General features: G+C 32.3%; 1 protein-coding gene across 3 annotated transcripts; it reads right to left on the bottom strand.

The window, feature by feature from the left end:
* On the bottom strand, positions 1-25,086 carry LOC130900744 (retinol dehydrogenase 12). Of its 3 annotated transcripts, XM_057811562.1 has the most exons (6): positions 24,993-25,086; positions 24,756-24,841; positions 16,247-16,521; positions 5,763-5,999; positions 1,905-2,189; positions 1-463 (listed from the first exon to the last, which is right to left on the bottom strand). In XM_057811562.1, exons 3-6 carry the CDS (start codon positions 16,518-16,520, stop codon positions 258-260), a joined length of 1,002 nt encoding a protein of 333 aa, XP_057667545.1. In that variant the 5' UTR covers position 16,521; positions 24,756-24,841; positions 24,993-25,086; the 3' UTR covers positions 1-257. The 3 variants fall into 3 exon arrangements, with proteins under 3 accessions (XP_057667545.1, XP_057667544.1, XP_057667543.1); XM_057811561.1 differs by having other exon boundaries at positions 24,756-25,018; XM_057811560.1 differs by lacking the exon at positions 24,993-25,086 and having other exon boundaries at positions 24,602-24,757.
* Between the last annotated feature and the right edge of the window lie 1,253 nt (positions 25,087-26,339).

Here is a 26,339-nt window from a genome sequence, read left to right as displayed (position 1 = left end):
TTTTGTACATTGAAACGTTTATTTAGCTCAATCTGAATTAAGTATTTTATACATGTTTTTAATCGATTCTTTGCACAAGAATTGGAGTTTATATTTTCAATATTTTTTTTATTCTTCTGCAGTGAATTGATTACATAAATATTTTAATGTCTTTTATTCTTACCAAAATTATCCACAATATTTTATTGCATTATTATAATTATTCTTATCTAAACTCATACATTTGTTTTCAAATTCTATAATTATATTTATTTGAATTAAATTTTTGGATCAGTGTCTGTTAAATTAACAAACTTCTCAGATAATTCCCATAATTTTTTCGCTTTCGCTACATCTTTGGCTCCCGAACTCAATTGTTTTTCAGAACAATCCCTGAAATATCTTCCAGTCACGTGTTTCACTTCTTCAGAACAAGCCAAAAATACAGATGTTTGACAACCTTGCTTTGGCGTCTTGAAAAATCCTACAAAAAAAAAAGAACTTTAAATTCTGGACATCACACGACGTAGTGGATATGCAGGGCTTCATAGCTTTCCTCGAAGACTTTTGTTAATAACAGGCACAGGATGATAAATACACATAGTGATTGAAGAAAACAATTAAAAAAAAAGAATCGCGGTGACATCATTATCATATTAGTATAGATAATTGACATCGCTGATTAAGATTATGTGTCTTTAAAAATCACAAGCACATTATCCAAATCACGAACTTTAAATTTATGAATAAAAATGTTGTCAAGAATATCATTTTTCTACTTTTGAGCTTGGAAATAATTTTTTTGACCCTTTGATATAATGATTTGTTTTATTTCTTCTAATATTTTTAAACAAACTTCGTAAGATTGTCACAAAGTGAACAGAAGGAAATGTATTGAATTTAAGAACCCATAAAAGAATATATGATAACATTTTTTGTGACTTCACAATGACTTTATCTAATTCTTGTGTCGCGGTGTTTGTAATTGAACTCCTCCGAAACGACTTGTCCGATTCTCGTGAAATATCGGTTTAATCTGAAAATCGAACATCTATTTTTCATCTTCCTAAATGTTAAGGGTAGTCCACGCCTAAATTTTTTGGTCCTATACTTATGATACAGCATTAAAGAGTACATACAACCCTGATTTTTCAAACCCCTACCATCAACCCCTATTTTTTATTTGTTAATTATAAACTTCAATTTTTTTGGCAAGATTTTTTTGTCATGACTTTCACTCTCATCGTATATTTTTCTCAAAATATTTACTGGTACGAATATAAATGACAATAAATTTTATAGGTTAGGTATAAGTGAAGTTGAAAGTTATAGGTTAGGTAAGATTAGTTAGTTGTTGATGGCGCTGAATTGTTATGGAATTTGTTTTTCCAAAATCTGAAAGATATGCATAAATTACACTATGGTTATTTAAAACTGTTTTTTTATTGGTGCATTGATCATTTTGGAAATATATGTTGTTTAAAACAATAGACGTTTTTTCCCAAAAACTTTGGCAGATTCATAATTCATATGGACATGAGTCGCTATGAACGAATTTTTCAGTGCAATAATTATATATTCACAATTTATTAATAACTGATAAAGACAGTTTTAACTCTCAGTTAATTGAATAAACTCATGTAAATAAACATTAGCGTACCTGTATATAGTGTACTTAACATTTTTTGGAAATAGTTTTAAATCAAAGCGAAAACTTGTACGTGTTTAATAAATATACCAGTTTTATTATTGTGAAAATTAAGTCAAATAATATGCAAACTTTTTAATTTATTTGAAGACAATTATACAATTTATTGAATTTTGATCAATATTTTTTTACATCCAATAAATTTAATTGATATAATTTATATGACAAAACAAGGTTTGCCGGGTTAGCTAGTAAACTATAATATGAAAATCCTAACCTTTAATAATCAATTGTAAGCAACAACTGAATGGAATGGGTACATTTCTCCAAATACCAGAATCTATCATTCCTGGGTGTAGACAATTCACTGTTATTCCAGTTCCTTCTAGCCGCCTGGCCAATTCCAACGTAAAACATATGTTGGCATACTTAGAAACGTAGTAATAGTATGGTGGACACCATGAACTACTTGGGTTCAGATTGTTGAGATTGAGTGAGGCTAGTCTGTATAGTTCAGAAGCTACAACAACTATTCTTGATGGAGATGAACGTTTGAGAAGATCTGAAAAATTTGAGTGAATTGATAAATAATCACAATTTCTAACGTAACCGAATCTACAAAACAGTTGTCAAATTATGCATTGACAATAATTAAGGGCCAAGAAAACAGTAAAAACTTGTGGGATTCATCTAACACCAAGTCGGTTGATTTATCCAGTCACTACTTGAAAGACATTTGGCGCAAGTTAGTTTTTTACAAATTTTGTTTTTGCTGGTATTGTGTTTTCAACTTTCTTCAACCTTCAACCTAAAAATTCTAACTACTAAAGAAAATATAAAAACTCTAGCTACTCAAGAAAATCTAAAAATTGTAACTACTGCAAATAATCCAAACATTGTATTTGCTAAAGAGATGCTAAAAATTCTAATACTAAAAAGAAGATCTTAATTGCGTAAGTCTGAAAAAATTATACTAAAAGTCAAAGAAAATCCCAAGATTTGAGAAAAAAAAAACCAAAAAACAACTATTTTACAAATGTTAATAAATCTCAAGAATTGAATTAACAAAATTCACTGAAATATTGTTAAGAAATCTTCATGATCTTCATGATCTTGTGCGTTATAATTTTTAAAATAGAGCGGTATTTTCGAGATGTAACTGTGTTTTATTCAAAGATTCTGAATATTAATGTGGTCACTATGAGATATTGTGAGAAATGACAGAAGGTCCCTAAGTAGGGGCTGAATAAATCAACCGACTTGGTACTTATAAGATGGATCTCACAACTTTTTATGGAAGAAGCACCGAGTTGCGAAACTTGGTTTTATTTACAAGTTTTGTTTTTGATGGTATCTCATTTCTTTTTGTAGATAGATCTCATTTTTCTCCTGTCCAATACCCTGCACTTCTTAGATACCAACAACGAATTTTCTTAGAGCCCATTTTCGGTCTTATGGGCTCTCCTCATTTTTGTAGTTAGTCTTCCTCTTTTTCTTTTCCAGTACTACTTCTTGAGCTTCAGCTACAGTTTTTCTCAAAGCTCACTCCTTGTCTTTTGAGCTTTTCTCATTTTTGTTTGTAGTCTTTCTCTTTTTCTTTTCCAGTACTACTTCTTGAGCTTCAGCTACAGTTTTTCTCAAAGCTCACTCCTTGTCTTTTGAGCTTTTCTCATTTTTGTTTGTAGTCTTCCTCTTTTTCTTTTCCAGTACAACTTCTTGAGCTTCAGCTACAGTTTTTCTCAAAGCTCACTCCTTGTCTTTTGAGCTTTTCTCATTTTTGTATGTAGTCTTCCTCTTTTTCTTTTCCGGTACTACTTCTTGAGCTTCAGCTACAGTTTTTCTCAAAGCTTACTCCTTGTCTTATGGGCTCTCCTCATTTTTGTAGTTAGTCTTCCTCTTTTTCTTTTCCAGTACTACTTCTTGAGCTTCAGCTACAGCTTCTCTCAAAACTCACTCCTTGTCTTATGAGCTTTTCTCATTTTTGTTTGTAGTCTTCCTCTTTTTCTTTTCCAGTACAACTTCTTGAGCTTCAGCTACAGTTTTTCTCAAAGCTCACTCCTTGTCTTTTGAGCTTCTCTCATTTTTGTATGTAGTCTTTCTCTTTTTATTTTCCAGTACTACTTCTTGAGCTTCAGCTACAGTTTTTCTCAAAGCTCACTCCCTGTCTTATGAGCTTTCCTCATTTTTGTATGTAATCTTCCTCTTTTTCTTTCCCAGTACTAGGTCTTGAGTTTCATCCACAATTTTTCTCAAAGCCCACTCCTTGTCTTTAAGGATATTTCTCGGAGGCTTTGGTGTTACAATTTTTGGCAGGTCTGGACGGTAAATGCTTCTTAGTCTATTGTAACTCACAAATTGAGGATTTCTGTGCTTTAATAGTTTCAAAGTAGACAGTAATTAGATCTAAGCTGCCCAGATTCGTAAGTTTCGAAAGTGCCTCGTGAGCTTGATCGGATGTGAGTACTGCAGAGCTGATATCCATCAGCGCATTATTGAGAATTGGGTTCTGACCCAGTTCTTGTTATAGCTTATGCTATACATATGGCAAACTGTTTGCGATAAACATAAGCTCTTTTAATAATTTCAAATTTAGTTTTGACAGGAGTAATCTGCTAAACATGGTTTTTAATAAATGTAATGTATATTTTCCTTATTATTTTTGTATTTTCTGTTTCAACCTTGACTTTTCATCAACCATTAACATTTAATCATTTATTTTATTTTTGTATATCATAAGGGATAACAAAGTTATTTATGCAATTGGTGGATCTATAAAACTGGACTGAGTAGATGTAATTCAATATATGTCTCTCTCGTACTCATTGATAACTATAGTCGTACCGGCCTATTACATCTACTGTACTGCAATTGTAAAATATTCTAGTTTTTCGTGATTTATAATCTAACATCTAGTTCCTATATCTACTAGAAGAGCCATAGAGATTTGATGATTGGTCAGTTAGTATTCGACAAAATTGAGAACCTTGACTAGTTATAATTTATTTTGAAATACAGGATGTCCCACGACGAGTTTAAACTATCTGTATTTGGCAAAATATTCATAGTAAAATCATGAAAATTTCTACGTTTCGGTTTTCGGACACGATCTTTTTAAACAATATTTTCAAAGATGACTGATTTCCGGTTCTACCAGAACTCGACTGTAGCTTTGTTATTTTTAAAATATACCTAAAATTTTGGTATACTTTTGTCTAGAAACTTTTTTCTAAAAATGAATACTTTTTGATTTATTGATTTCTTTGTAGAAAATTTGACCGTTGCAGACCTTTATAAATTATTTTTTTCTACAAGGACACCCTTAAAGATATGAAAATGGTTTCTATTTGGTTGTGAAATTTTTTTCATTTAATACAGGGTGTGTATAAAAAGTGTTCACACTCCATAAATACCAAATTTCTTTATTTTTTTAAATAGAACCACCCGTTTTGTCTTAAGTCAAAATATGAAATTTTGGCCAGGACATTTATACCCTGGGAAAAAGAAAAAAATATTTGTAATAATTGAAATTCTGATTATTGAAGTATTTCAAGCTGTAATAATATGATGTTTTCCTTCAACAATAATACAATGTACCTTAGTTATTTTGTACGAAAAAATTTCACGTTACCTTCATCTATTCTCCGAGGAGAAAAATAAATATTTTTATGTTATATCTATGTTATTTTTAGATTCCCATGGAAAATAAAAGAGAACAATGACCTGGGACGAGCGGTGTTGTTTTTGCAAATGTTAGACTTGTTAGATAGTTATATAATGTTGTTAAGCAAATCCGGAGATTAGCATTTCACGCTAAACCTCCCAAAAGTAGCCCCTGAACATTTTCTATCGGTCAATCACCCTATTTTTTATAATGATTTTTTTATTGTAGAGAAAATAAGCTGACAGAGTGAGATTAAAAACAATAATTACACACAATATCTGAGCTTACATTGAAGAAGTCTCTTTGTAAGCATTTAACATTATAATTTTCATACAAATTATTCGGAGACAGTTTTTTCTTGTCACAATTATTCATTTTATTCAATATGACATTCAAACTTTCGTTATTGTTGATTATTTATTAATCTTTTTCCATTCGAATGAATTCGGAAATGATTGGAAAGATTTAACTTACCTATCAATAGATGGGTCAATAAAAAGGGACCAAAATGATTAGTTGCCATCGTTAGTTCAATACCGTCTACACTCTTCTTGAAAGAACTTTCTGCTGTACCCGCATTATGGATAAGAACATCCAATTTGGCTTCTGTTTTGTTAATGTCTTCAGCAAATTCTCTAATAGATTTTTGAGACGATAGCTCCAATTTTTTGACAACAATATTTTCATTTTTGGTATTCTCTATTAATTCGTCTGAAACAAATCAAAATTAATCACGAATTGTTGCTTCTAATCACAATAATTCTAATCATCACAAGATGTATGAGGTATATCAAACATACGAATATACAGGATGCTTCTAAATTCATGCGAGATAATTCAGGGAAAAATTTCAGTTATGTTAGAAATTTTTAATTATGTAATTTTCGTATTCACACAAAGGACTAATCACGAGTAATTTTTCAATATTCCTGTCACATATACGAGTGTAAAATTAGCAACTCTCTGTTCATTTCATATCAAAACTTATTTAACATGTTTTTATGAAATAAAATTATAACTTGAGATTTTTGTTTTATTTAAAAATATTTCTAATTGTTAAATTTTTCACCAAAACCGAGTGGATAACAATAAATATGTAAAACGTAATACGATTCACAATAAATGCTTGAAAGTAAGGGTTACTAATTTCACCCCCCTATAATGTTGAATAATATTGAAAAAATACCCGTGGTTAGTCCTTTGCGAATGCACTGCAATTTTAGAAAAAACTCAATTCTAATTACCACCTTTTAAGGGTAATATCTAGGAAAGGGGTTTGGAAATTTTGTTATAGGAAAGACCTATCTCAATTTCTCACCTCCTGCATTTTGTTGCATGAATTTAGAAATACTCTGTATACAGCTGCAACTGTTTAGTAGGTAGGTTGGGTTGAAGGTGAGAATTCAAAATATGCAACCACTCATTGCGGAAATGATGAAGGGCGGAGTAAATCTACATTTGTAATTGGACAAAAAAAAGTATTAAAACAAAAACATCAGATGAATGAGGAATAATTTCAAAATAAATTGCTTAAAAGACACTTTGGAACGATATCTAGAACGAGCCTAACTTAACTTAACCTATTCTAACCTGACCCAACCTAACCTAACCTAAAAAATTGTTTTTTGTTATATACAATCTCACAATTTATGCAAGTTTAGTATTCCATCAGATGAAATTCCATATTTTCAATTGGATTGTAGTAGTACAAAATTTGGAATGTTTCTATAAGATGAAAAAATTACTTTCCTCTTCTAATCGTTAAAGTTTAATTTTTTTTTTTTTCAATATATTATACTATGAATTTGATAAATCTAATTATGTAAGATTAAATTGGAGACAAGAAAAAAGGAATATAAATATTTTCTGATAATTGGTTGGGAATCCGGCTACCGAACCGGGTAGGTTATCTCGTTTCTTATAACCAAGTCGTTTCTATTAAATATTACGTATAATGTAGAAACTATCTTGATACAATAGGACAATTAATTAACATCGAATGATGAATTGTTGCGTCTCTCATTTAATCCATGTATTGTCCTCAAAATTAAACCACGTTTCAAGTCACTATATTGCAATATATTTTATAAAATTACGTAAAAAAACAAAGTGAGTTAAGTGAAGTGCTCCAATTCAATGACCTCAATTTTAAAATCCAATTTTCTTGTCATGATTTCAACTCTAACAGTTCTAACAATTATTACAACAAGTTATCGTCTTCAGAGACTGAAGTTAAACTGAATAACTTGGTGGTGACAATTTAGAATTTAGTTTGTAAACGCACCTTTTCACTTAACAACTGTCACTATCAGTTTATTCAATAGACTACGTGTTGAAACATCCATAGCAAATGAACCAAATCAGTCAAATCCACGGCATTCTCAAGAGTTAGGCATCGCCAAGACCACTTTATGGTGAATATTACTTTACACCCATACAAGATCAGGCTCACTCAAGAATTGAAGCCGATGGACCATTCGAAGCGACGTACGTTCTCCCATTGGGCTCTGGATAATATGCTCCAAAATGATCAATTTCATCGCAAAATCATCTTCAGTGACGAAGCTCATTTCTGGCTCGATGGGTTCGTCAATAAACAAAATATGCGGTATTGAGTGGGTGAAAATATACATGTGCTTAATGAAAAACCACTTCATCCTCACAAGATAACTGTTTGGTGCATGCCGGCGGCGTCATAGGGCCAAATTTTCGATTATTTTTGACCCGAATTGGAATATATCGACTTCAATAGTATGTGGTTTCAACAGGACGGCGCCACAAGCCACACAGCACACGCGAGCGTGGACCAGTCGATTGACCGCCTCGTTCGTGCGATTTAACGCCTCTATATTTTTTCTTTGGGTCTACGTCAAGTCATTGGTCTACGCTAATAAGCCGACGACGTTGGAAGTGTTCAAAGCCAACATTGAACACGAAGTAGCAGCCGTTTCGGCCGAAATGTGTGGCCAGTTCATGGAAAATTGGGTCCAACGAATCAACCGCCTCAAAAACGTGCCCGCAGTAGCTATATAAGCGAAGTCGAGTTCCATTCATAAATGTTTTGAATGTACTTCGACCCGATAATAAAGTTTTTGAAATATCTCAGATGGTTTTCATTTTATTTTGAAAAAAATTTGTCAAGTCCTTATTAGAAAACCCCTTAGTAGACCCATAAATTTCTAAAAATATTTGAATTCCAAGTGTATTTTCTATTAAATCAATTAGCTCTATTTTTGGATGAAATCCCACTTCGTACACTTCAAAGGATGTATATTATACTTATATTATACAGGGTGTTTAACTTTTTATGACTTTCATCGAATATTGAATACATCACATTTGGGCATAGCATTCTGGAACACATCCTACTATAGTGAATAATTTAAAAATGTGAGAACTAATGATGGCACACTAATCAAATAACCCTGTATATGATTTTTTCTTCTTGGCGCAGAATTTTGTCTTGGGTTCTCATCAATTCAATTCAATACTTTTTGTATGGAATTATGAACTACTTGGCTCGATTCCTATAGCAGTATAAGCATAATTATTTTATCAACAATTTCTAACTAACTATTTATTTTTTAAAATTAAGTTCAATTGAAATAATTCATTTGTATAACAGTCTGCATATACAAGAAACAGCAAATGGGTGATTCCGTTCTAACTGTGATATTCAATGTCCTGTATTGTTTTTTTGTACTAGTCATTAATTAATAATCAATTAATAAAAATTTTGTGTTAATTGAATAATTCTTAAGATATTTAAACATTATTTTTATACAATATAACTTGCCACTTAAAGAAAACTTATACTACATCACTTGAATGTCAGTACCGTGTCATGTCCATTCCTAGAATTTACCGATAAATTATTAATTTTTTTTGTCGTAACAAATGATTTAAACTAATTACCTTATAAATTCTAATGTTTATGATCAAACTGAGGAAAATTGATGCACTTGTTGTTTAATATCTTAAGTTACCATGTCAGTACCGTGGATAAATGAGTCAGTTCCGTGGAACTCAAAATCCGACATTTGTGTCTTGCTCGTGATACTTTGAAGTTGTAGTAAATTCCTCTTAGAGTTTTATTTTTACAGTAAAATAGATGAATAATATACATAAAAAAGTTAGAAAAGTTAAATTTTAAAATCTTGAAATTTTGAATACAAAAAATCACAGTTAGAACGGAATCACCCAAATATCAATTGTATGTCGTTTCTGCCAGAAGAATCCAACAAGTTTGAAGCAACGTATTAATACTTCAAACAAACAAAGTTTGCAGACTGAATCAGTAAGATACGTTATCACTCGTTCTGACGCGAATTCGACATTCGTTCTCTAATAACATCTGACCGATGTCTCACAATGTGTACATTATCTGATAAGTTAAATATCAAGAAAAAAGTGTTCATTAATTACTCACATGGATGTGAAGATGGTGCTAAAAGCTCTCACCCCTGATGAGAAGCAAGCATAACCCTGATACCTCTATACAAATAAAAAAAATGGGTAGAAATGGGTGGGAAGTGTGCAAGTAGCGACCCAAGGTATCATTGATAGTTTTTCAATTGTTAATGTCTTTGTCAGCTAACTAGTGACTCGTAAGTTATAAGTTATGTGGCATCAGAACTCGTTGACCTTTCCTCATTGAGTCAGTTTTGGCAAAAAAATCGTACCAACGATGTCACGGCACCCTCTGGTAAAAATTTTGCCCACTGTGATTTTTTATGTTTTCCATGATGAGATCACACGTCAAAGGAACTATCATAGTGCGTAGATGAGGCCACGGTTCTAAACGTTTTAAACTCCATTCGATTACCAAAGATAGGAATAAAACTAAAATCCTTGTAGAGAGACGAATAAAGAAATAGGTAATTGAATTTTTAGATAAGTTTAAATTGATTGAAGTTTACAAATAATTCAATAACTGAAAACAATTTTAAACAAAGAGTTCCTTCACAACGAAGAAATCAAATCTTTGATAGACGACCAAATTTTCTTATGCAATAACAAGGCAAGAAAAATATTTTCCAAATTACTCTCATTATTTATTAATACTTCATTGGATATGGTCCATTTCCTCGAGGAAATGTTTCTCAAGTTGTACGAGAATTTCAAATAAATATTTTATTTCTCACCAGGAAGAACCGTCTTGAAAGAATTTTTCTAAAAATTATTCCCGAGGATAAATGAACTGGAAGAAACGACAGCCTAATAGAATACGTGCCTTTTTTCTCTTCTGCATGTTTCAAAATAACGAAGGTTGTTGTCAGATCCACATGCTTTCACCCTTCTCATCTTAGTACGGGTGTAAATTGAAATATCTCTTCTCAAGCTGGGAAATTATACAATTATTTACCATTGAATTTGTCCAAAAGGGATGAAATTAGTAACTAATAATCAGAACAGTTACTTTAGAATCAATTATTTGTTATTGAACACAAGCTATCATGTTATTATAATCATTTATTGCAGTCCCTATAGATGATGATATTACTTTAATGTGAATAGTTTTAATAAAAATAATATACAGAATGATATCTTGCGATCTAGAAAAAGAATTCGGTGATTTATCCATTAAATATTTATTTAATAATGTCGAATTTATAAAGTGATATAAATGATATAACAAAATTAATTCCGTAATTTGATATCAAGCTTCATGATTGTATCCATAATCAATAATAATCGTGTGAAATCTACTTTCGTAGATATTGAATTTGCTGAATTTTCCACATTTTGAAGGAACCTTCCTTCATCTACTTTCTATTCCAAAGGTCAACCAAAGATTAATGTACTAAAACTCTTCTATTTTCAGAATTCAACAGAGACCTAACGAGAAACTTTTATAATTCCAAATTCCACTACTTTCTAGGCAGCCTTATCGGTTTCAGTACTACAAAATAATCAGGTCTTACTTAAACTAGATCTATAAAACAAATTTTCAAAACTACTAATGCTCAACTTTCATTTTTACACAAATAAAGTAATGAACGGAATTTCCTTGGGTTCCGAAAAATTCCAGTGAATCTTCATAACAGTATTGTTGGTAGTTCTGCCAAATTACTGCAAATGAGCAGAAGGTTCAATGGTGTGATCTTAAATACAGCCTTGCAAATAAGGACAATTCATCAGCTCCAAATAGGTGCAATAGAAACTCACAAAAGTATTTCTCAAGTAGAAAATAGCCTAAATAAAGTTGATAAATAAATTCAATATTCTTATTCAACTGAACCAATGCTCCAAAATATATATTATCAACATTGAATCAAAATAAAATTCCAATTTCTAATCAAATCATAGACAAAAGATTTTGAAGAATCCTGAAGTGAGGTGAATCAGTAATGGGATATTGTAACTAATATGAAATCACTCAATAAATCATGTGATTGACACACAGATGGCGCGGCCATTGCCAAATCCATATGACGTTTATGAAGTATCAGCTCTCAAAAGATTCAGAATTCAGGGAATTCTGATATATTTAATATTTCATAGCATGAGCTATTAAAGCAATTATTCAATTGAACTAATTTACCATTGTTTCAACTGACGCAATCAATTATATATCTTCATGTTTAGTACATTATTCGATTGCGGAATCAACACATCGTTAAATAAGAAAGTTAACGTCATTTCAAACTTCTAACATCACTAACATCAAAGAATTTCCAGCGGTATTCGCTACTTTGTAAGTAGGGTGTGCACCTTAACGGAATAATCAAATATTGCTCCTGGCATTCCATATAAAGATAAAAAAACAATCAAAACTCATGAAAGAAAGGGAAAACATGCTACAGTCGTTAGAAACAGAAGATGTCTGTCGAAAACAGATGAGACATTTATCAGAGACAGAAAAAATATCCTGAATGAAAGGTTCGTGAAATAATATATTTCAATCCTTGTTCGATATTCTTTTATTGAATATTCTCGCATCCATATCTCCATTCTTATTAGAGTTAATGGTTAAATTAACTAAGTAAGAATTCCTAGAATTGAATTACATTTTATATCTCATTAAAAGCTGAAATTGATCACCTACATTCGACTACAAGCAACATCAGTCGAGAGTAGAAATATTAGTCCAGGCTACCAAGGTTTTCACCTCCGACTTCTATGAACCTTCATCGAGTTTGATGAAATTTCGACCACGTGTAGGGAATTACCTCAAAAAGCAAGATTTACCCAATGCCTAGGGGTGCGTTCCACCCCACTCAAGGTGAAAGTTTTTATGTAAAAATCGGAACAAGTTCAAAGCAAAAATTATTTTGAGCATTTTTTTTTTGAAAAATCGCTAGTTTCTGAATTATGCGCGATTGAATATTCGAATTTTTCTTGAAAACAACCACGTTTTTAATCGATTTTTCGAGATAATCGCGAAAAACCGGTATCTTTGAGAATGACCTAGAGATACTTTTTAGAGGTTTCTACAAGAGTTGCTGCTTGAGTTTTGACAAATCACAACAAATATATCTTCATCTGAAGTGTGCTACTACCGGAGATAATTCAGAATTCCTTGGACTGCAAAGAGAACTATTTAGTCGAAACTGGAAGAGTTGAGTGTAACCACCAAACTATCATCATCATGCTTGATTAAAGTATTGTAGCTAGAAGACGAGATGAAAATATATACAAACTAAAGCACGTAAGGGTAGCCTATTACCTAAGAGATAGTCTGATCAAATCAAACAAGTCACAGTCCAACCCCTCACGTATCGTTACATCAGGCTGAAAATCGAGCAATATGGATAGAGATATTCCAAAGAGGTCAATTTTAATAGTTTCTGAAGATTATAAGTGTATTAGATAGGTCGAGAAATTTTTGACTGTTATTATATACAATATCAATTTCATTTGCAACATATTTGTTCCAATCAACTGGTGTCAATATAATGAATATATTTAGTCGTAATGATTCATATTAACATCTACTATAAAGTTTTGAATAAATAATAAGTAAATTTGTAACCAATTCGTATAACCTTGTATAATTAATTCATTATTCATTTATAATTACATAATCAATAGATATTTCCACTTTGAACTCAATAAATATGAAAAACTCGTTTCTATTGAAAATAAAATGATATCAACGATCCATCATTAGAATTTCTAGGTTAAATTGAGTTCAATAAATGTAATCAAATGACATTGTTACCCGGAAATTTTATTAGTGAATAACAGAAATATTTTCATTTATTGAAAACTAATTCTATTCAAAGTGAGAGGAATAATAATCAACAGAAAACCTACCTAAAGAACTATTTAAGAATAACTTATACTAACTAATCTTGCTTATTAGAACCCTATAATATGTCATATAATAACTCCGATGGATAAGTTTAATCCTGGTTATTATAGTCCGCCATAAACACAACAAAATCTGGCAATGATTCATCAGTAATCTAGTAAGATAACGGACCGCTTCTTATAGTTTTATCACTCTATTTATGAATTAAAACAATAATTATTCGAACATAACATCAACTAAAATGTGCTTACAATAGGAACCCGAATTCGAGAGAGTGGCATTTCAATTTAAATATCAAAATGATCTGTGCCAAGGAACGTACGGTGATGGTAGAGAATTGTGTACAGACGAATAAGCAGTTTGAGCTCGCTCAAATGCTACAACACACCAAAAAGATTGGAGAAGACCATGATATCGTTTTATAAGACAAATATTCTTATGAGATCAGCCACAATGGATCTTTTACTATGATGTAAAGCTCGAAATACAGAGTAAGGAGTGGAAACCGCCAAGAAAAGTCAAGATTTCATCTTCAGCTCAGTTCCAACATTACTGTTAGCGATAAATGGAAAACTCCGGCAGGAATTGCGTACTGTTAACACACTCATACCCAGGTCCGCCATTTCAATCGCCACAATAGCTCAGAAAGACTTCTAATTGATTAAACATTCGTATATCCTATAGCTTGTCTCCGGAACTTACTGACTTTTTCCTTAAGGAACATCCGTTTGATAGACATTTTCCTTTCGGATACTATATTTTCAGGTTTGATAAATCAATGATTTGCAGAGGTGCGACAATGAATGAATGAACTAGGTTCAGGGGTCAAACCGCATCGGAATTTTGAAAATTCTCGACGTTTCGGCTCCCACTTTGGTGCCATTGTAAATAGAGGGAAATTATTCGTTCATTGATAAGAAGTGACCCAAATAGTTGTGGATAAGTGTGTTGAAATTACTTAGCTTATAAAACCTAAAACTATCGATATGGACACACTAGTACACAACTACTTCGAAGCTCCTATCTCCTAACATCGAAAAAATGTTACCAATGGCTTTAATTACGTTATAACGCTCAAATATATTCAAATAGAAATAACCATTGTCAAACAGAGGCGGTTAAAACTCAACTCTCTTCCAACGAAGCCGAAATAATCATATAAGATGTTTTCAAAGTCGTCCGATCATAAAACAGTAAACTCTCGAGGATATTTATAAAAGTACTAATATTGCTGTCATTCCTTACAACAGCAATAACCCTTCTTATCTAAATAATATAAATAACCTTCTCACTGCTTCCGATCACTAAATTGTCCCAAATGAACCCCCAGATATCTGGAAAAGACAACTAAAACCTTTATCAACAACTCCAAACTCATACCGCGAGAGAAACCATCCAGTATTCCTCGTATATACAGTCTTGTCGAGTCCACGATATTGATCCACAACTACTTCCTTTTGTCATTGCATTTTATTGTCTGTCGCAACTCTTGGTCAACAGCTGAAACTCTGTTGAGCATTTCCAATCCCTCGTCAACAACTTTCGTTATTTAATTGCTTTACTCAAAGTGTTTGATATTTCTTCCACAAATATTTATGTCAGCTTTGATTTACCAACCTCCCCATGGATGTTCATTCTACACACTCATCACCATATTGTCTTAGATTATGGTTCACTTATCAAACACTGTCTAACAACTACTCACATATTCCAAGGTAACTTTCTCAGACAACTCGAATGCAATCAAGGGATTCCCTTTCTTTCCCGTCATTGCAAACATTTTCATTGACTATTTCGAATATGGAGCACTATTCTCCTCCCCCCTTCGACCAAGCTGTTGGCTACGACATGTTGATGACACTTTTGTTATCTTTGTCTCATGTAAGAGATACATAAGATTTCTTCCTACTCTATGTGAATGGCGTACAGCCCTGTATACAGTTCACGATGGAAGTAAATGCTGATCGCTTTTCTTGACAACGCCGAAATCACTCATCTGGAACTGGTATCTGTGGGTCAAACCATAAACGCCGACTTCTACAGTTTGAAACGGTTGTTAAGACCCATCCTGCGTGTTCGGTCACAGTCAAGCACGACGACTGCATAAAAGAGATTGTAAGACAGGCACGTTTTGTAGGCCATCCAAAAACGTATGAAACATTACAGAAGCTACATGAAGGACAATGCTAAAATTACTTATAATTCATTCATCAATTACATCAAAATTATTTTCGAATTGGTCTTTTGCTACTTCTGCATGTTTCCTATCTTCTATTCCTGTCCACATACCGGTCATCAGAGAATTTACACACTTACTCATTGCATTAATTTTAAAAGAAATGAATTTAAAATAAAGTTTTTAACCTTATTCTACTCGTATCATAATAATTATAATGAATGGTCGAAGTGCATTTAGGCTTCAATAAAAACTCTAGAAGAAATAAACAGAGATCAACAATGAATTCAATCAATACAAAAAAAACCTCTCAAAAACGAGTGTTTCCAGTTGCAATATTAGACTCGTTATTCTCTTAAAAGCCAGGTTACTCCAAAAAAATTTATTTATGTAAATAATATGATGCTTCAAATAATTCATTTTATTTTTATACATTGTTCAATCAATTCATAATGAGGGTTTGCTGATTCTGATCACGTCAATAATTCAGATGTACGAATAAATGATATAATTGAATTCACTCACCTCTGACCTTGATACCTGATTCCACGTTTCGACATGCGATAATTACTCTTGCACCTCTTTTGGCTATTTCTCTCGCTGTCTCTTTTCCAATTCCACCCGTAGCTCCCGTAATAAGAACAGTTTTCCCATCCATTTTCACTTTTTCGTGGAAAAATCCACAAGTTACGTAGGCGTAAAATTTCAATAAAGAGACGACGGTTAAAAATCCGACAATCAACAAAGAAAAGATAGCTTGTAATACTGGGTAACTTAGGTCCAGTCCAAAAATAACCATGCTGGAAAGTAAATAAAATATTGAAATTGATTATATTTAACATAATCCTAAGAAACATTCTGGTTTGGGTGGTGGGATATGAATCTGAGAAGTTATGTACAAAGGGTGTTTCAAAAATAAAGCTTGTAAAAATTAAAAAACAAACATTAAAATAACTAAATGAAGATACAAATAAAAGGAAATTTCAAGATACAGAAGAAAACCACAATAAGTAACAGAATGATAGGTAATAGTAATAGTTAATATTTGGTATATTATTCCATAGCAAAATTAAACCAGTTTGAATCATGACCGGAATTAAATATTATTAGAATAGTAGTCGTTTATAGAGTAGAAGGCTCTTTCCAGTAAATATGCCCTCAAATTACTGCGGAATGCGGGAAAAGATGATATCGATTTGACTTCAATAGGCAAATGATTGTACTTTTTTTGCATTGTAAACTATTGAGCCCTTAACTAATTCTGAACGTGGAGTAGATAGGTAAAGGTCGTGCATCGCGTTCCTAAGTGGATGGCCTAGCAATGATTTTTCTGAAATTGAAGAAGCGTGCTCACGAATTAGACAAACGGATTTAAAAATGAATAATAAGTCGGAATTTTCAATATCAGCGCAAAACAGGAGAGATTTTTTAGATAAGGCGGTAATATGTAAGTCCCATTTCAAGGAATTCTCAACAACAAGCCGCGAGAATTTTATAGATTCAATGAAGTCAATGGTTGTGTTATTTAAAAAGAAAAGCTGTAATGTATTTTTATATGATGAGACACAGAAGATTAGAACCGCACCATGATTTAAGGGTGATTAGGTCACTAGATATGGTTCTATGAAGTGCCGTGAGATCAGGGTTGCTACAAGAGAAACTAGTATCGTCTGCAAATAGACCACTAATGTCTAGGTAGGCGATGTCGTTTATAAACAGAAGAAACAAAATAGGGCCTAGTACTGAGCCTTGGGGCACTCCACATTCTATTGGCTTGCTAGAAGACATCGTTGTATAAACCCTTACAAGCCGTAGTACTGCAAATTTTCAATTGAAATATTGTGATTAACACAATCGAAAGAATCAGAAAAAGTACAAAAAGTTGTTGCAGTGGAGTGATGGCTGTTTAGGCTGGAGTACACATTTTATTTTTAAATAGAAATGATGAAAGCCTCTTTTTGACCAATGATATTATGATATGATGCTAAAACTACGGGAATAAAAAAGAGGATTCGAATAGAAAACTGTTTCATATTTTTTTTATTCACTTGATTCTCCGTTATTTATATTATTCATACAAATGGGAAAACAGTATAAAAAATGGCAGAGAGCGTCTATCTCCTAACTTTTCTCGGCACTAATAACTTGATGGTATAGAAATGATGTGTCTTCCAACAATATCCAATTTCGAAACCTCAATTTTGTTGGCAGGTTCGTGACGCCCTGTTTGATCACCTTCAGTTATTCAAACTTCGACCAATACACCATTTGCTCGTAAAAAGAATTTATATATCAACTCTGCAGAGAAATCGTAGGTTTTATAACAAAGAACCCGTTCACGTTGATCCATTATGTTTTAGTATGAGAAAAACTATTGTATCTGTCTACTTAACCCTCATACACAAATTATATAGTATGAGAAATTAAATAACTCTTCTAGCACTATTAAAGCACTTTCGATTGGATTTATAGTTGTCTCCGTCTGCACACCTTTACGTTACTGGTGAAGGGTTGGGACTTCGAACTTATCTCATTCCACACTTCTTTAGACTTGTCTACTTTTGTACGCGAAATATCGTATTGTTGAAGAAGATAGAACATTCGGCTTATAAGAAAGAATATTAACGCAAAAAATTTGAAAACATAACAGATAAATGCTCAGGAGAGATTGATTTGGAACATGTCAAATCCAATTGATATTTAAACGAAATGTCGAGAAAATTGTTCAAAAAATACGTTATAAAAAGAGTGTGATTACAAAAATGATCGAGTAGTAGATTTAGATAACGAAACAAACAATTTAACGGAAGGAGATAATAGAAGCAATGAAATAACTAACAAGAGGTTTATAAATATGTTGTAGAAACGAATATATGAACAGCATAATAAACGAAGAACTAGAGCAAGTAATGTTGTAGTAAGATTAAATCAAGAGATCAAGTCTTAACTGAGGAGAGCATCTAATGGGAAAATGGTTAGAAAGTATCACAGTTATGGAAAAGACTTGAAGTAATAAAATAGACAGAAATAATTCGAAATTAGACGGAAATTTAGGACTGGAAAATGGCATTTCGAAGCTGAAATGACAGAAACAGCCAAGATTAATGGGAAAAAATTGAAAAAGGAGAGTTATTCAATTGGCAGGAAACATTTTAAACAAAATTTATTGTAAGACCAGGTTTTTTAATCAAAATTCTGCAAAATTATAATGCACGCATTCTCTTTTTGATTGCAAACCGAAGGGAAAGAAGATTGACTGCTTTTTGGTGAAATAGGAAAAATAATTAGAATTTGAAACTGGTATTTGGGGGAACAGTTATTGATTTTTTCTATAATTGATTGAAAGTAAAAGAATCCGTTAATAAGAATGAAGTACATAATCTACGTTAAAGTGCACCCTTTTCCAATATAATCATTAACTAAACTTTATCAATTATTAATCATATCTCTCTTTTTACTGAAAAATAATTCATTCGGAAAACATCACATACATACTATACCATTGTTTTGGTAAAAAATATTCTTATTTACACATCAAATTAATCATCAAATTGACAATACGTGAAACGCGGTCATATAGTAAACTCACTCGTGTTCTCTGAGTATTTTTATTAGTATGATTATGAAAATAACCTGCGTCAGTAATAATTAAACATAACAAAATTAAATGTAATAGCTTTTGAAATTTTATTGACGTAGATATAAAGTTATACAGGTCGGTGCATCATACTTTGATTAGTGAAAACGAATTATATTATTTGGTAGGCTACTTGTACTATACAACAATTATATTCTAATTCAATTTTGTCTTAGAGATGAAAGATCGTTCATGAAAATAGTACATTCTATAAAAGAATTTCAAATATGAAATTCAAATCGCTGGTTATAAAATTGAGGATTTTAAAAATACGTATATGTTTCATGTACAGGTCCGTATAGAGAAGGACTGAGGATATTAGTCTATATGTGTGAAAAACTTGTCTTTTAATGAACTGTCTAGTCCGGTTGTAGAAGATCTGGTCTATTTATAGCTGCACTTACGCCATATGTATATTTCTAAGATATTTTTCATTTCTTTATCACATAAAATGAGTTATACATAAAAACACGTACGTAAAAAATACAAATCAGGACATTTCATTTCATTTCATAGAATTACATAATAAATTACCTTTTCGACAAGCACATTTCTTTGATTAACATTTACCCTCACAAATACATTTTTTAGAACCTTGTCCATGTCCTGATGATTGAGCAATAGACCTCGATCTAAGAGGGATTACCTGAAACTTCTTCAATTTTCAAAATGTTAGCAGGGCACGTACTGATTTCTGAACGGCTATGGTATTTTGAAATCACTTCTTGTTTTGTTCCCAAGCGGTAAAACCCATCTAACCTAACCAACAGCAAAAAAGCGGTAAACTGTCCACGTTCTTGGAAATACTGCCATCGAGCTTACGGTCTGAATCACAATAGTCCGTATATAAACGGTCTATGAAATACCATATTTTTTACATACGGGTTTGCCCAATTTAGACCGTATGTATACGGGTCTGATTTTATATATATTCTGTAACATGTATATTAAAATTTCGACGTTTAAATTACAAAAAGAATTATTAGTTAGACTTGTATAGTAACAGTTATTTATATATTAAGGGTATCAAGTGGAAGGATATACCCCTATAGACACAGTCTTAAAGAGCCGGGGGATTATGGCTGGAGCTTTCGAGCATCTAGTGCGCACTACCTGCGTCGAATCCAAAAGATGGTTTGACGAGCGCACAAGAAAATTTGGTTAGGTTAGGTTAGGTTAGTATTTTACGAGGATGTATTGATATCTCGTTAGCCTAGACCAGTTCCATGCATAAACAAAATATTGCGTTACCATAGCAACAAACGATAACTTATTAGAAGTGTCAGTGTAAAGTTTGATGTGAAAAAAGTTGGAGTATCAAATACTCAAGTTTCCATTGAAGATGATGACCGATCGGGAAGGCCAGTTTCTGTGTCAGTCTCCGAAAATATCGATGCAGTCATGACATGATTTTACCAGACCGTCGAATTGGACTAAAACGGATATCTGAAACACTGAATATTTCATACCAATGCGTTCATCATATAGTTCACGTTAATTTGGACATGAGAAAAATTGCTGCAAAATGGATTTCCAAATGTTTAAATGTGTGCAAGGGTAAAAGCATCGCGTGCGATATGTGCTCGATTTGAAAACGATGTAGACTTGGGTACATTTCTATGATCCAAAAACAAAGCAACAATCGATGGAAGGCGACACTCTGGTTCTCCAAGACCTAAGAAGTTTCGTGTCCAAAAATCTGCTGGAAAAGTTCTTGCTTCAGTTTTTTGGAATTGCCATGGAGTAATCATGATTGATTTTTTGGATAAGGGTAGAAAAATAACTGGAGATTACTATTCGACATTACTGACCACTCTACTGGGAAAAGTTTAAGATAAAAGACGCGGAAACCTATCCAAAGGTGTTTTGTTTTTGCTCCTGCACACAAATCTCATGTTGCCATGCAAAAAATTCGTGATTTAGGGTTTGAATTACTAGAACACCCCCCTTATTCACCATATTTGGCTCCATCCGACTATCATCTCATTAATCAACCGAAAAAAACTTCATAAGGTCGTAATTTTTTTCCAACGAGGAGGCAATAAAATATTTTTATAAAGGTCTAGAGACGTTGCAGGTTCGCTGTAATAAATGTATCCAATTAAGAGGAGAGTAATAAATTATTTTGACATTGAAATTTTGTTTGGTTCTATAGTAGGCTAATAATTTTTCAATATATCATCGTATTTAGTTTTGGTGGTGGTCTAAGAAAAAGTATTCTTATAATTGTCTCGAAACTTCGGATCGAAAGTATAGAATAAACAAACATTCAATTGATCTTATAAATCTAATAGTCTATGAGCTACTACTTGATCACGCTCTTTTTATAACGTATTTTTTGATTATTTATTTCTTCAACATCTCATTTGAATATCAATTGGATTTGACCTGTTCCAAATCAATCTCTCCTGATCATTAATCTGTTATGTTTTCAAATTTTTTGCGTTAATATTCTTGCCTATAGGCCGAATGTTCCATCTCTGTGAATGCTAAACAATAGATAAAATATTAAACATAAAACATCCCTTCATGTTTTTCACAAAACCAGATGATTTTAATACCAATTGACCCTGCAGTTGAAAATCCCCAGAGCTACCCGTACGGTTTATCTAGTTAAGAATATAATATAAAATCTCCGTCGTGATTTATTTAACTATGACTATAATCGGATCTTTGTTACTCTGTTGTTAACTCTTTTATAATTTTTCTTATCTAATTTACGGTGATAAACAGTTAAAGTTAAATACAGGGATTGAAGATACCGTCTTTATACCTACAAATGTGCGCTCGATTCACGTATTCCAAAATTTTATGTCAAATATTCATTAATAATAAATTATTGTGATTGAAATAATCAATATTGAGGGTAATCTATTCATTATCAACATTCAAATTATTCGCTATACCTCGTATATTATCAAGAAAAGTGATATCTAATGAAATATAGCTTTTTCACCCGGAATTGACTTTTGAAGTACGTTTTGGAAATATAATAATACACTGAAAATAAATCCATACGGAGTGTATTAATTAACTGATATGAAAAATTAGAAACATTTAATCTGACGCTCACTCTTTATAACATTTTCCACTTGACTTTCCTATTTCATACTAAATTTTTCCAGCTATGAACTCTTTCCGGTGACAAATAAATCCGACGGAAAAAACCTCTTCGTCAGGAAAATGTAACAACAGTTTAAGTACAGCCCAATTTATAGTTCAGTAGGTGTGGAATAAATGTGGAGACTCCCGCTAAGGAAGTATTCCCGCCGAAATTATATTCGCGGGAAATGGGTAATTGGTGGGAAAATTTAGTATGAAATAGTTGAGTTAATAAGTTTTGCTCTACTTTCAATCTTAGAAGATGATAATTTAGTTATCGATAAGCGCGACAGTGTGATTGTGAGTGTTGGTGTAGTGATAGTGTAAACAGTGTGTTCAGTATGAATATCACCAAAAATTAAGATTATCATCCCAGAAATAAACTAAATACCAAAATTCCTTTGATGGCAAACAATAAGATAAACATAAACAAATAGGAGAACAACTTGATACCGTAGATATTCAGACTTTATTTTAAGTAGAGTCAGAGAGTGTTAGTTTCAATGATAGACCAAACTAATTGTCAAATCTTGAGCTATTCATAAATAAAAAAATTCCTAATTGGTTCCAGGAATCGGGAACTATTACTGAAAAACAATGATCCGGAAGAACCACAGTAAGAAACTACCATTAGTGATAGTTACCTGGGACTTACAAATCCCCACCATGCCTGTAGAATCCTGAGAAAAAAATATTCGGTGCTAAATATGTTTTTGTATCGATTTTAACAATAATCTTAAGTTAAGATCCAGGCGCCTTTTGAGGAAAGTACCATTGACTCCTGTGTATGTCAAATAAATTCGCTTTTGAGGAAGGTATAATTATAATCTCAGTAAAAATTTGTTTTTAAAGCGTTGATTTCTTTGGATTGAAATATGGCATGGTATGGCAAGTAGTGACTAATGGTGGGTCTACACGAAACAGACTTCCATAAAATTCTATAGAATTTTGTCTGTGCAAACTAGACAGTACAGAAAAATGTCGGTGCGATCCAAAAGTCGGAATATGCATGTAAGTCTGCGTATTTATCGTAGCTAAGAAATTTAAATTTATAGAAGACTGAAACTTTGGAAAAATGAAAGTCTGAACTAATGAAAAGTCTGTACAGAGATTCTATCTAAAGGTTTGCGTAAAATTTTTTACTCCGACTTCATAGTCTGTACTTATTGGCAATAATGCGAGATCACAAGCCGCGGTGGTGGCTTTAGAATAAATTAATAGGAAATCTAGTGACAAAAAGCCATTGATGACCTCCAACAAGAAGCCAAACAGAATTTTAGAAATCTTATTCCTTATTCGTTAAGAGAGTTTGTGAAGAAAATTTGCTGTTGTGATACTTGGACATGAGAGTTACACAAAATACTGACTGAATATTCCTAGATGGGAAAAAAATTCTTTGTTTTGTTTTTGTATTAACAGTTAACAAATATGATATACCTCTTGAAGCAAACAAAAAAATGAAAAAGTAACATCACAATATTTGGAAAAAAGATTGAAATATCGAATGTAGTGGTGAGGTCGAAAGAATGTAACAGTACATTAATATAAAGAACAAAAAAATTCTTCAAAAAAATTAAATGAATTATTAGTATAGTACAAGTGGAAAATCTAAGAAAAATAGAAGTATGTCACACTTGTTTTGCTCTGATATCCATGATATAAAGTTGAATAACACCTATCAAATTAATAGATGACTCATCCAATCATTTAGAAACCGACTTTTGGGGTTAACACAAATGAAATTTCATACAAAACAGAAAAATTATAGAGTAATAGGCATAACTATCAAAACATTCACGATATTGACCCGTTCGAATTATTTTCACTTAGAATTAGTATCCATTAAAGAGTTTTTATTTTTATGTACGTAAGTTTTTTTCTTATTCTTCTATTAAAAGCCCGTTTGATTTTGAAAATAGCGGATTGATGATTTATCTACTTTCTCCACCCAGTTTCTATTCCGTAATTACATAAAACCTAAAATAAATTTTGGAAAAATTGTTAGAGAAAGTAGTTATGTCTTTAAGTTCCAGGAAATGTGTTCTCCTTGTAGTTTATAAATTCAATCAATTTGAAATATATCTACAAATTGGCGATTCAAACTGAGTATGATTTCACAAAAATAAAAAATATGCACTTACTTCGGAAAAAATATAGATAACAAACACAAATACTATGCCCACATATACAAAACTAACGCGGTGTTAACCAATGATCTTGACCGCTAAGACTACTATAGTCAATAAAATAAAAATATACGCAGAGAACTTTCACCTGAATACTAAGTATGCTTACCTGTGCGCTCTGCAGCAGACAAAGTGAAACGTAAGCGAACGTAATATACCGAAGAATCATTAGGCGGAACTTCCTATCGTCCGTTACTAGAAAATAATTGACAAAGTCATTAGCTAAATATATTTAAATCACTCTGGGAAAAATACCAAAACAAGTTTCAAAGTTAATTTTTAGCTTCTTCATACTGAGAAGAATGAAATCATTTATTTTAAATGGAATTTCAAATATAATTTTTACCACACACTAGATGATTGTACTTCTTCGCAAAAGGGGTGTAGAAAAGATATTTATCTTATCACCCCCTCCTCTCACTGACTGTCGTACCATTACTAGTGTCGTTTTCATCATAAAAAATGAATTATTCATAATAGCTAAAATTGAACCATTATATTTATTTATTACATTATTATATTCACAACTAATGAGTTAAATAAAATTATTCATTACAATGTCTACATTGTAACATATTATAATTCATTCATAATTTCCTAACTGATAGAATTTTCGGGGTTCCCGCAAACAGTAAGCTCTACTTTATTTATCCTCACAATAAATGAGCTTTGTGACAACTTCCCATTCCCCGTAAAATATGTCCAATACGCTGATAACCTAATCATTTACTGCCATGGTAAATACGTCCTCTCTACAAGCCATCTGCTCCAAAACGCAATAAATCTACTACAAGAGAGATCTCCCTACCTAAGATTATCATTTTCCCGAAACAAATCCATGCTGATAAAATTCCTTCGAAGAACATCTATTCACTCACCTCAAATTTTCCTTGATAGCTCCCTTCTACCTATTGCGAATCAGTTTAAAATCCTTGGTATGACTTTTGATTCTGGACTCAACTGGAATCGCCATATTCATGATGTAAAAGGCATTTGCCTAAAGAGACTGAACATAATTAAAACCCTCAGCCCCCTTCGATGGGGCTTCAACGATACTACTACGCTTCCAAGTCTAAAACTGACTTATTGAACTCTGTACACAACACCGCTTCTCGCCTTTGCCTTGATGCCGCCGCTAGTGTCAATGTTGCAGCTAATGAGCCACCACTGTCCTTAAGACGACAATCTCCTGTCACATGCTGCTAAAGTATCTTCCAATCCTTCTAGTCCTGTCCATTCGCTACCCTACTAACTCACGAACAATTGTAAATTCAATCCCTCAATTGCTCGCACCTCTACTCCAAAATACCAACCTCTCTTTGACCTTTCCACTTTCTTCTCCTTCTTCTCCCCCTTGGATCAAAAATATTCCCATGGTAGATACCTCACTTACCATTTACAATAAATGTGAATCCCCTAGCGTCGTTGGCGTTGTAGAGAAAGCATTCTTGTTAATTCTGCATAAAAAATCCTTCGATCTAATTCTCTATAGGGATGTCTCCAAAGCTAAATCCGGTGTCAGTTGCGCAGTCACTACAAATCACGAACTCATAAGTTTTTTCCGCTTACCCTCTACGTGTAGTGTTTACAATGGTATCCTTCAAGCCTTCAAATTTATCTCTCCTCCCCATAAACATATCACCATATGTACTGACTCTCTTCCATCCATACAGTCAATTACAACAATATTCAT

Source organism: Diorhabda carinulata, chromosome X (assembly GCF_026250575.1).
Source record: "Diorhabda carinulata isolate Delta chromosome X, icDioCari1.1, whole genome shotgun sequence".
Classification (NCBI taxonomy): Eukaryota; Metazoa; Arthropoda; class Insecta; order Coleoptera; family Chrysomelidae; genus Diorhabda; species Diorhabda carinulata.
The sequence above is the reverse complement of the archived record's forward strand: the minus strand, read 5'-3'. Positions and strand labels throughout refer to the sequence as shown.

What these genes read in the sequence shown, in the direction of transcription:
- LOC130900744 (XM_057811562.1), bottom strand. Translation starts at nt 16,520, where the DNA reads ATGGTTATTTTTGGACTGGACCTAAGTTACCCAGTATTACAAGCTATC. An exon ending in ATCAGGTATCAAGGTCAGAG is followed by an intron (nt 6,000 to 16,246) that starts GTGAGTGAATTC and finishes GATTTGTTTCAG; the next exon opens with ACGAATTAATAGAGAATACC. An exon ending in ATTGACCCATCTATTGATAG is followed by an intron (nt 2,190 to 5,762) that starts GTAAGTTAAATC and finishes CAAATTTTTCAG; the next exon opens with ATCTTCTCAAACGTTCATCT.